The sequence below is a fragment of the Myotis daubentonii genome, chromosome 6 (assembly GCF_963259705.1).
Source record: "Myotis daubentonii chromosome 6, mMyoDau2.1, whole genome shotgun sequence".
NCBI classification, from domain to species: Eukaryota; Metazoa; Chordata; class Mammalia; order Chiroptera; family Vespertilionidae; genus Myotis; species Myotis daubentonii.
Genome location: NC_081845.1, coordinates 7,892,171 through 7,904,809, shown reverse-complemented (window position 1 = coordinate 7,904,809; position 12,639 = coordinate 7,892,171). Strand labels below are relative to the sequence as shown.

Sequence of the window (12,639 nt, the reverse complement as noted above, 5' to 3'; positions counted from 1 at the left end):
GATAAAAATTTAAATTTTACCTCTCTCTCTCTCTCTCTCTCTTTGTAGTATTTTCAGGATATTAGAGAGTGAGTATGACCTAATTACAGGTTTAAAAAAGTAAAGGAGAACATAGATATGACTATTATACTAAATACTAGTCTATTTAATTTAGCAAAGATTGTGTTTGTGATCAGGAAATATTATTTTAATGACTTGTGGGAAACTCAAGTTCAAATCTAAATTATGCTAGAACAAAACTCCACAAAGAGAATGAAAATCCTATAGTTTATCTTTCAATAATCAATAACTATGATTTCGCTAAACTATGGCTCAAAGAAGAAGTAATTTTGTGAAAATTAAGTATTTTTTCAAAGCTCCATCAGTGACATATGGAAATCAGGATCTGTGAGGACAATGGGAAAGTGTTTGCCATAAAAAACTAAAAATTAGAAAATGTTGACTAAAGTAAAGGAACTACATATACTTATAACAGAAACTAAGTTTTCTTTCTACTGACGTTATTTTAAAATGGAATAGTCATCATCTTAAGATGATATCTAGATAGTACAAAGGAATGGACTAATAATCGAGGCAATTATCATTTTAAGATGACACATACTAAGTATTACATATTTTGGGAAGAGAAATGGATTGGGTAAGACTCTGTAATTATGTATAACTAGAGACCCAATGTACAAAATTCCTTCAGCCCAGCCTGCACCCTCTTGTAATCCGGGACCCCTTGCTCCTAACGGCCTGCCTGCTCACTCCTTACTGCTTGTCTCCCGCTCCTCAGCACTGCCATAGAGGGGGGAGAGGCTCCTGCCACCGCCACTGTGCTCACCAGCCATGAGCCTGGCTTCTGGCTGAGCAGAGCTCCAGCTGTGGGAGTGCACTGATCACCAGGGGGCAGCTCCTGCAATGTTTGTCTGCCCCCTGGTGGTCAGTACATGTCATAGCGACCAGTCGTTCTGGTTTTTCCACCATCATGGTTGGTGGGCTTTTATTATATAGACTAGAGGCCCGGTGCACAAAAATTTGTGCACTCGGGGGGGAGGGGAGGGTCCCTCAGCCCGGTCTGTGCCCTCTCGCAGTCTGGGACCCCTCAGGGGTTGACCACCTGCTGGCTTAGGCCTGCTCCCTGGGGGATTGGGCCTAAGATGGCAGTCAGACATCCCTCTGGCAGCCCGGCAGCCCTTGGGGGATGTCCACTTGCCAGAGGGGAGCAGGCCTAAACTGCAGTCAGACATCCTTAGCGCTGCTGAGGAGGCAGGAAGGGCTCCCACCACCACTGCTGTACTGGCAGCCATCAGCCTGGCTTGTGGCTGAGCAGAGCTCCTCCCATGTGAGAGCACACTGACCACCAGAGGGCAGCTCCTGCATTGAGCATCTGCCCCCTGGTGGTCAGTGTGTGTCATAGTGACCAGTCATTCCCAGTCCTTTTGCTGTTAGGGTCAGTTTGCATATTACCCTTCTACTATATAGGATAGAGGCCTGGTGCACGGGTGGGGGCCAGCTGGTTTGCCCTGAAGGGTGTCCCGGATCAGGTTGGGGGTCCCACTTGGGTGCCTGGCTAGCCTGGATGAGGAGATGATGGCTGTTTGCAGCTGGTCACACCCTCTTCAGGGTGGGGGTCCCCACTGGGGTGCCTGGCCAGTCTGGGTGAGGGGCTGAGGGCTGTTTTCAGGCTGGCGGGTGACTGAAGCTCCCAACCTCTCCTTTTTTTCTTTTCTTTTCTTTTTTTTTTTATTCTGGGATTTATTTACCTTCTATGGCTGTCACTGGAGCTGAGAGCCAGCTTTAGCTCTGAGGCTCGGCTCCAGCTCTGAGACCTCAGCTGCTGAAAGCAGGTATCTGGGTTTGTTTGGCTTCTATAATTGAAACACTGTTGCAGCTCCAGCTCTGAGGCCCGGCTGGCTGAAAGCAGGTTTCTGGGGTTTGTTTAGCTTCTATAATTGCAACATTGTTTCTTAGAGTGCAGCTCAGAGGCCGGCAGCGGCAGGCAGGGAACCTTAGCTTCCTCCATCACTGGAGCAAGCAAGCCTCCTGTTCGCTTCAGCTGCCTGGCTGCCGTCCGCCATCTTGGTTGGCAGTTAATTTGCATATCACCCTGATTAGCCAATGGGAAGCATGTCAGAGGTATGGTTAATTACCATGTTTGTCTATTATTAGGTAGGATTGTGGGCAAGAGAAGCATGTTTCTGGGCACACTTTAATTATTTGATATATTTGCCATGCAATAAAATATTAAATTAAAAATGAGAAAAAAAGTTAATGTGCTAATAAAATCCAAGCAGTATTAGTTAAATGCTAAGGTTCTAGATAGACCAGAAGCCTGAAGAATGTATTTTTAGGATGCAGAATTATAATGGTGTTAGAAATACAAAGGCACCTGGAATAAATGTATCGAGGCTACAGAAAAAATTCTCCCCACCTTGTTGCTATGAATACCTTTCTAATGTTAATACAGGAAATAAAAAAACAAAACAATCTTTTTGTATGCAGTTCAAGGTTTCTCATCTTTAAGAGACAATATGATTGGCGTACTCTGAAATATCAATGACACTTACAATCTAATAAAAAAAGGGAATTACTTAGGTATACCTCATTAGAGGTGAAGTAGTTTATATAGACTTTCAACCATAGAGATTGCTAAAGTAGACATTAATCCATTTTATAGATTTCAAGGTAAGAGTATAAGGCAGCTGGGGCCCCATCAAGTGTTAGAGGCTAAACTCTGGGAGCAGAAAAGTACGAGGTCAGGACATTTAAATGCACAGGCAAAAACCACGGTGACTTACGAGGGTGGTGTGCAGAAGACAAGGCATTCTAGGAACCTCTGAGTTCAGGTGCCGGAAAGTACCTCTGGAGCTCAGCACCGGAGGCAGACCACTCACCCCTCCCACCCTAACAGCTTTGAACTCAAACAGCAGGGACATTTCTCAGGAGCAAACTAATTTTTATAAAGTTAATGGAAAAGTGTTAATTTGTTTGCTTGAAATGCTCCTAATTTATTAGGTACACTGTGGCAATGGGAAAAATAGCGTGTACTTTCAATAACAGCAAAACTAGAATAAGTAAACTAATCACCATACCCATCTCTGCTCAAGATTTTAATGGATCATAGGGCTCATTCTTCAGTCCCATAAAAAATGTATCATAAGCATCAACAAACGTGGCATGTTTGTGTGTGTGTTTGAGGCCCTCTACCAGAGGTTCCCAAACTCATCTTTAGGTGGAAAACTTGTTAAAAGTGCAGGTTCCTGGCTATTTCAAACGTGTCAGGTTCAGAAGTCCTGGGTAGACCTCAAGAATTTGCTTTTCAAACAAATGCTCCCAGTGATTGTCACACAGGTGATGCGGGGATCGCACTTTGAGAAACACTGCCTTAAAGTGAACTCTTTTCCACTTTAGTTCAAGTCACAGCAAACTGTATTTTCAACAGGCTCCCTAGTGTTAGTTCTGAGAAGCAATGAGACTACCACAGAGTCAGCCAGAGACAAATGATCAAAGCGTAGTGGGGAAGTCTAGCCTTCAAGCACACACGCAGGGGGATCCTCACAATGGACTCCCCATTCTCTCCCCAGGGAAGCCTCCTCATCCGCCCACACCCCATGCATTACCCGACTTGGACAGAAGTGCCTGCAGGTTCACCCTTGGTCTTAGGAAACTCAGATCAATATTTTCCAGTTGTTTACCTCTTTTGGTGATAGTATCGAAATGTAATCGTCATATATCATTCTGGCCTTTTCTTCAATGACTTTTTTGTTCTGCTCTTTCTTTAAGTCTTCACAGGCAAGCCAGAAAAGTAGGTTCTCTTCACTGTATTCTGTTCGGAGGAACTCTCGGAAAAGATTTCTTCCTGCCGGGGCCTTCATCATCTTGTCAAAATTTTGAGACCAGGACAAGACTTCATCTGTAGTGGGGTTTTGGCTGCAGAGAGAGAATGGGCCCATAATCAAAGGTGACTTTGACCAAGGTTTGGGGTGGGTGGGTGGGGGGCGCTGAGGAGGAGCAAATAGAAATGCTATTCAATTGCTGCCATCTAGTGGTCATTGTCACTCAGTTCAGTTCGGTCTTCTCTGGCAAATCAGCCATCAGGACTAATGGGTCTTGACAAAAATGAGTGTGAGGCAAGCCGCATGTCAGGGAACCTAGTGTTCAAATAGCAAGTGGCTATACATACTATGCACGTGGTCACAGCAGATTCCTAATGGAGATTGGAACTGTTCAAACCTTATTATAGGGTGTCACACTTTGAATGATCATAAAGTCGGTATATATTAACACAGTTCATTTTCAAAATTTAAAAGAATCTACAGGAATGAATGATTTTTTTTTGTCAATGCCTGTTTTCAAATGGATGACTGCTCTGGTCCAGGCACTGCTGATAACTCGAAGCAATGGAATTGCAAACATCAAGAATCATTTCTTTCAGTATTTGTCAACTGTTGCCGGTTTTGTACAGTAAACTATCTTTTATGTATCCCCATAAAAAGTCTAGTGGATACATTTTCTTTGTTTAAAGTTTGGCTTAATGCATTATTTCAAATCAGTTAAACCTGAAAAGGAGTGAAAATTAAGTGAGCTATCAGCTATTAAAATGTATACACACTTTGAATAATTATAAAGGTAGTGTCTGTACTTCAACTGTGTTTTCGAACTTCCAATAGCATTTTAGGATAAACTTATTTTGTTTAAAGCTTAGTCTGGCAGAAAGAAGTATCAATTGAGTTAACAGCTGTTAAAGTGTGTATACACATTTTTGGGACACCCTGTATATTGCAAGTTGGTAGAAACAGTCTCTACATTCATTGTTTGAAGGGTAAACTGAATTTTTCATTTGCATCTGATGTAGATTTTCATTTTGAAGCCACAAGACACAGTTTCTCTTTTCATTTCTAGTAGTTTTTTTTTTCATTTATCACTTGATCTAAAATACATTGAGTGCACTTGTCACATATTTTCCTAAACTTTAATAATGATTCTATTAAATACAGGTTGGGTCAAAAGTAGGTTTACAGTTGTTCCTGTGGTAAATAATGCAATCTATAATAATAAAAGCATAATATGCTAATTAGACCGGACAGCCAAATGACCTTCTGGACGTCATTCCGGGCGTCCTTCCAGATGAAGCCGTGGTGGTGGGGACCAAGGCAGAGGCGGTTAGGGGTGATCAGGCAGGCAGGAAAGTGGTTAGGGGTGATCAGGCAGGCAAGTAGAGTGGTTAAGGGCAATCAGGCAGGCAGGCGAATGGTTAGGAGCAATCAGGCAGGCAGGCAGAGTGGTTAGGGGTGATCAGGAGGCAGGCAGGTGAGCGGTTAGGAGCCAGTAGTCCCGGATTGTGAGAGGAATGTCTGACTGTTGGTTTCAGCCCGACCCCCCCCCCCCGAGGGGTCCCAGATTGCGAGAGGGTGAGAGGGTATAGGCTGGGCTGAGGGACCTCCCTCCCCCATGCATGAATTTCATGCACCAGGCCTCTAGTAATTACATACTCACAACTATAAACCTACTTTTGCCCACCTTGTATTATAAATGCATTGTTACCCACGAATGAAGATATCACAGTGACAGAGCCCAGGGCCCTTACAATGACAATGAGGACTTTTTAGAGGTCTACATTCAGGTTTTCAGTGACTACTTCCCTGGAGAAACCACCAGTTATTTCTCCCTTTGCTTATAATACATCTAAGAAGTAAAAGAATGAACTAGAGATTCTTATGGTTAAACTAGAGGCCTGGTGCATGAAATTCGTGCACTCAGGGGGTCCCTTAGCCCAGCCTGTGCCCTCTCGCAGGCCGGGAGCCCTCGGGGGATGTCTGAAAGCCCATGGGGAGCGGGCCTAAGCCAGCAGTTAGACATTCTTAGCGCTGCTGTGGAGGCAGGAGAGGCTCCCGCCACCACCACTGTGCTCGCCAGCTGTAAGCCCGGCTTCTGGCTGAGCAGCACTCCCCCTATGGGAGCACACTGATCACCAGGGGGCAACTCCAGCATTGAGCATCTGCCCCCTGGTGGTCAGTGCACGTCATAGCGACCAGTCGTTCCTCCATTCAGTCGATTTGCATATTAGCCTTTTATTATATAGGATTGATCTTGCTTTCTCATTCATTGGTCTATTTAATAAGTTTCCAACTTAGTCAAAGAAGGTATACATACCTTTTTGAGCAAGTATTTTAAACAGATTTTTGCTATTCAAAACTGTCTGAACTTCCTCATTCATTTAAAAAGTTCAAAAGAAGAAAAATTACTATGAAGCAGCAACATTAAAACCTTCTCATAAGTAGAAAAAGAAAGCACTATAATTCCACAAATATTCTACTCATGTTTTGATTTAATTCTATAGATTCAGTTCTGCATTCAACTTCTCATTTTGGATAAAATATTTGGATAGAGTCTGTTCTGAAGGACATGGGGCTGGATGCCGGCTGGGTGCCCTTCCTGACAGACTTAGATAATTCCATGTCTTTTGTGTGTGTGTTTTACATTGTTCCCACATAAAGAGAACAACTCCAGGAAATATTATCAGAAAAGAGAAGTCAGGAAATAGGGCAATTTGGGGAGCTAACTCATGGAACAATCATTATTTTTGAAAGAGAAAAGTCGGGCAATATTTTAGCTGATAGCTTAACATAGCTAATAGAAAAGTAAATGAAAAGCAATTGCAGTCACCAAGATCTCCCAGCTTGTAAATTTATTTCACCAAACCATTTTGAGGACTAACAGGAAGCAAGAGCTGATACTTAAGTACTGAGTCAAGGTAATCAGTATCTGAATACAAGAAACAATTATAATGTGAGTCACTCACCCTTCCTCTAGGACCTGGATACTCTCCATTTTGGTGGTAAGCGTGGGTCTTTCTGCAGTTTCTGCTCTCTCTTCGTTCCTAACAGTGAGGCTGTAATGTAGCATAACACTTTATTTTGTCTAGGGAAAACCAATTATTGAAAGAAAAGAAAAAATTTGCAAGAAAACATTCCACAGAAGAATTTTACTTTCAACGATGTGAGACTATTTAGTGTACAAAAAGAGCAATGCCATTTTTAAATGATGGATAAGCCCCTTTCAACTAAGGGAAAGAGAATAATTATTTAATCAAATTATAAAATAAACCAGAACTCAAAAACGGATACCATTATACATTCTGACTTCATCCTTACATAATTTAAATTACTTAAAATCCCTGAGACACCTACATGATCATATGCTTTGATAGATTTCCCCCATGGATACCATCCTTCCTCCATCCACTCAAGTTGGAACTACTGGATTTATATTTGACTCTGTTTTTGCCCTTTTACCCTAGTTAATCAATTTCTGATGTCTCCAGAGGTTCTGAATAGGAGAGCATTGGATGAGAGGAGTCTCTGTGTCTCTGGACATAAATTTAGGAATTCTATAGGATTACAGGAGCCAGGGGAATCCCATGCACAGTAGTTCACAACAAGACTGAGAATGGTCTGAGTCAGGCTCACTGTAACTGAGTAGCCCCTTAAGGTGGAAGATCCAAGGTTCTAGATGCAGCCTAGACATAAGGAGGGAGATTTTGGGCAGATGCTAAGAAGCAGGTGGGGAGGATGACTTGGAAAAGTTAAGCTACTGGCTTAGCAAACGGATCCCTTTATGTAGAAGCTGAGGAGCTTCATGGGAGCCTGCCAGGTGGCAAAAGAAGTTCCGACAGCATCTCTTTCTTTTATTCATTCGTTCATTTTTCTAACAAGAAGATATGGGAACTATGATTTTCTAGTGCCTGTTATATGCCAGGCACTGTCCTTTTATCTTTTATTATCCCCATTTTATAGATGAGCAGTGAATCACAGAGCTGTGTTACATGGGCCCAAAGTCAGACACTAACTATGGGTATGGTTGGAATTTGAACCTGATTCTGGCAAATGACCTTGCTGATTTTATTGAGCAACTATTATGAACCATGCCCCCTGACAGGCACTGACACAACACACTACTCACTATGTGAATGAAGAAAAGGGTCACTCCATATGGTTGTGGTGGAAAGAAGGAGTTTAGTGGGAGAAAGCTTCCAGCAAGTAGTTACTCTTAACCTGCAAAGTTTGGCATTTGGCAAGGGAAGCAGAGACAATGTCTCGTGAATTCCTCCTTTCATTATCAGGTGCAGGGGTGAGGGTGGAGAGAATGGAGCAACGGGAAGAATTTAAGCAAGAGAGAAATTAATGATGCCAAATGTATAAAATATGAAAATTTTTGATACATTCTAGAACAGTGGTTCTCAACCTTCCTAATGCCGCGACCCTTTAGTACAGTTCCTCATGTTGTGGTGAGCCCCAACCATAAAATTATTTTCGTTGCTACTTCATAACTGTAATTTTGCTGCTGTTAGGAATCGTAATGCAAATGTCTGATATACAGGATGTATTTTCATTGCTACAAATTGAACATGATTAAAGCATAGTGATTAATCACAAAAACGATATGTAGTTATATGTGTTTTCTGATGGTCTTAGGCGACCCCTGTGAAAGGGTCGTTTGACCCCAAGAGGGGTCACAACCCACAGGTTGAGAACCGCTGTTCTAGAAAGATCGTATTTAAATAGGAAATGAATGCTCATTCTGCCAAGTTTTACTGAGCTTACATGTGTGTGTGTGCACACACATCGTGAGGCCCTATAAAAAGTATAGGAAAAAAAAGTTTGCTTCTGTTGATTAAATAATACATTTAAAATTATTTTTGTTACATTTTCACACAAGTGCAGTGTGACACACAAATGCAAGAATTCTCCATTTTATACATCTTAAAATAATTTTTTCTCTATGGTGTCTGCTGTGGAATATTAAATCTGGAATCCACACGCATGATTGACAAGTTTCTGAACATGAATTCTGGCTCTCCTATCTGTTTCTGTGATATTTACAAACATCCCAAATGCCACCATATTAGAGTGATCATTATGAAATATTGGGTTGTGTTTATATCTTTCATTTCTTACAGATGGTAAAATATGGACTCACATATGTATTAAAGTGACTTAAAATAGACATTTAATAAGTGCTTAACTGTCCACTGTTTGCTCCATTTCTTGACATAATACTGGACACAAAATAGTCCTGCAGAGAGAAACTGACAAGTGTCTTGTTAATCAACCTGCCAATTCTTGAAAAATCAGTTTCAAAGTTTTATTTGTCAAGAACCACTGATAATGCCATTTTAGATAAAAAGAAATGGAGAAAATGATAGGAAAGTTGCTACTAGACTGCCATTTATGTCTTGGGAATGACTAATGTCTGTCCCCAATTTCACTTAGTCTTGCTCTAAGTAATACAGTGGGTTTTGTTAAGATAAATTTGCTTTAGATCAACATATACATGTTGTATGTGCTTGAGAAAAGCTCTAAAAGAAAAACATCAAGTTTAACAATAATGAGGCGTCATGTGGAGACTTTTTACTTTTACAGTGTTTGTAACATTTTAAACGAAAAAACCTTTCTACGTTTTAAACAACTAAAGCTAGAAATAGAACAGAATGCATATACAATGCTCACAGTGGGAGTCTTGATCAAGCTTAAATATTTAAGGAAGAGGATGCCAATAACCTAGGCTAAATTTGCACCAATAAGCACTTACAATCCCATTAGACATGTTGGAGGATGGTGACTCTGAGACGGGAGAAATACAGTTGGTATGTTACTGAAAATCAGGATTTAATGCCTTCTTTGTGCACGGATGGACTTTTTGGTTTGTTTTCAGGGAGTTCGGAGAGTGGGGTGAGGAAAACATCGCTGGCTGCCCATTATAGCATTTACCTACTGATTTGTCATCATGGATACGTGCGGGGCCTATTTTGGAAGACAGTTCACTTTTGTAAGAGAAAACACCTGGTTCTTAGAGAGAACCGTTGAAATGGGCAAATAAGTGAAGACAGTGCAGTAGCCATGGTAACTCTGGGATAGAGGCTGAGCGCAAAGCTACATGTTTGTACAAAAACTCAACTGAGAGATCAATAAGATGGCTAAATTTAATGCACTATGACATGAAGGTTCAAGAAGGAACCCCTATCATTGTTAAGGCATATATTCTAGTGTGCTCACATCATGATTTCAGTGTTTCCTTTTTTATTTAACAGCTTCTGCCTCAAATTTCCCAGTGCAAAAGCGGGGTCAACACCCTTCAGCTTCTGAAAGAGAATCGGTAGGTTAGCCTTGAAATGTTGCATTTTCCTCAATCAAAATATCATGGTGAAATAATACCACAGCTTTGTTTAGTGGTTGACAACAATTTATAAATACGCCTGAGACACCTGGTTTATGCAACATTGCCTGGGTTGGAAATTCAAGATCACTGAGGCCATGGCCGAGTAGATCAGTTAATTAGAGCATCATCCTGATACACCAAGGTTGAGGGTTCCATCTCTAGTTCGGGCACATAAAAGAAGCAAGCAATGAATGCATAAATAAGTGGGACAACATACTGATGCTTCTTTCCCTCTCTCAACTCAATAAAAAAAGATCAATAAGACAGGCTGTGAAATCAAGGCGCTCTAGCAGGTGAGTAAGCATCACGGGGCATTGCACTGAGAGCTCAGAGGGAGGTTCGCACAGGATGTTTTGCAGACACAGGCGCAGTATCTACAATTTTGCATGAGAGAACTGAGAAAGGCTTTCCAGAGGAGGTAATGATTAAACTGGATTGAATGGGAATTTGCTGGATGGAGACTTGGACAAAGGGAGTTCCAAGTAGAGGGGGGAAAATGTGTGAAGGCTGGAAGTTGCCAAAAAAGAGAGAAATGTTATAAATGTAGGACAAAATGGAGAGATCAGATGTTTCATGGTGGAAGCAATACATTAGAATAGGCAGTGAGGTGTAGTTATGTCATGGGCCAAGGCCACAAGGAGGAGACTCCAAATATAGACCAAACCTCCTTTAAGATGATTTTGGCTTTTCATGCTTTATTTTCCTCATTTCTAATGGGGACAATGGTAGTGCCCTACTGCACAAGGCTACAAAGTAAAGATTAAAAACTGTGACAAAAAGGCAAATTATTACACATGCTCAATTGAATGGGAGGGCCAACTGGTTGCATATTAAAATGATAATTCCAATTTTACCAAATAACTTTTTTTCCTCCAAAGACCTTTTTACCTCAACCTGAGGAAATAAAGACTGACACCTTGCCATTATTATACAACACTTCCTCATACATTGCCTTGCTACTTCTTTCTCATAACAGTCCTGTAAGGTAGGCAGGGATTTGTTATTAATCATTCCCATTTTATTTAATAGGAAACAGTCCCCAAGGTTGACGTACATACTAGTAATGCCCACACCAACACATGTCAGTGTTACCATTGGCACGCATGTCTTCTGACTTCTTTGTCTCATGCTTATTCTCGCTATGCAATGCTGCTTCTCTTTATAGAAAACATTAACTATGGAATGTCACCTTTTGGTTATATACAAAAATTGATTGCTCTAAAATGTTTGGGAAGGTTAAACCTGTCACAAACCAGTGTATTAAGGGCAAATGCCCCCTCTATCAGCGTCTCCCCACAGCCATCAGTCTATAGGAGTTATTGCCAGAGGACCCAATATACAACAGATATTGGAGAGAAGTTTTGTTTGTGTGTTTTTTAAAAATATGTTTTTATTGATTTCAGAGAGGAAGGGAGAGGGAGAGAGAGCTAGACACATCAATGATGAGAGAGAATTATTAATTGGCTGCCTCCTGCACATCCAACACTGGGGATCAAGCCCACAACCAGGGCATATGCCCTTGATGGGAATCAAACCCAGAACCCTTTAGTCCACAAGCCAATGCTCTATCCACTGAGCCAAAACAGCAAGGGCTGTTAGAGAAGGTTTAGACGGCAAAGCCTGGAAGACAAAGAGAAGAGGTGATGCTACTTATGACTGAAGACCAGGCATTGCTACTGCAAAGAGTCTCCCAGGAAGTACAACTTGCTCTCATCAGCAGAGATCCTTTGGGGATAAGGGAGAAAGCAAGAGAACAGCATTGATGCATGGCTTAGAAGATGCCACACAAGGCAGAAAAAAGGCACCAGCAGGGCAAGAAACATACACCACCCATAATTTCAGACATCTCAAAACACAGGTAGAGTCAGGCCTCTGACTTGAACCTCTTCTCTTTCATTCATACATTTTGGTAAGACTTGTTTTTTGAATGGAGTACTGTATGTGGGGATGAGAATGGTGGTTAGAAACTTGTATGGAAATATAATACAACACGTGTCTAAAAAAAATATCGCCCCTGTAAATATTCCACCTACTTTTTATAACATGTATCATGTGTCATAAAACAAGTATTTCAATTGGCTTAAGCTTTTGTGTCATAAACTTGAACCTCTCTCAAAATTAAATAATCTGCTATTGAAAAATCTGTCCACTAGATGGCTGTGTTGCCCTTATAAATATATTTTACTTAAATCAGAATAAAATTGAAAAAATTTCTGGGAGTAATTACCCTTATTTTGCGGGGGGGGGGGGGGGGATCTATTCTTTTGTGTGTGGAGTTTTGATAATTATATGTTTTAAAGCATTTGAAAAAAGTCATTCAATTTTTCTGAGAGTGAAATTATCAAACTCGAAGGAGACAAATTTAATCTTCAGAGGCGTGCATAATAACATCCATTTTCCTTTTTGGTGTTTAGAGAATGTTCTGGATACTCCCTG

At 41.2% G+C, this 12,639-nt stretch overlaps 1 protein-coding gene across 4 annotated transcripts in view; it reads right to left on the bottom strand.

Moving 5' to 3' along the window:
- Positions 1-12,639, bottom strand: part of RGS17 (regulator of G protein signaling 17) — a 188,289-nt gene that overhangs the window by 15,312 nt on the left and 160,338 nt on the right. For 3 of the 4 annotated variants that reach the window (XM_059700005.1, XM_059700008.1, XM_059700006.1), the window contains 2 exons: positions 6,788-6,877; positions 3,681-3,915 (listed from right to left, as the gene is read on the bottom strand). In XM_059700005.1, coding sequence (XP_059555988.1) covers positions 3,681-3,915; positions 6,788-6,877 — 325 coding nt within the window. The remainder of the gene's footprint in view (positions 1-3,680; positions 3,916-6,787; positions 6,878-12,639) is intronic. The other variant, XM_059700007.1, reaches the window with a different exon arrangement.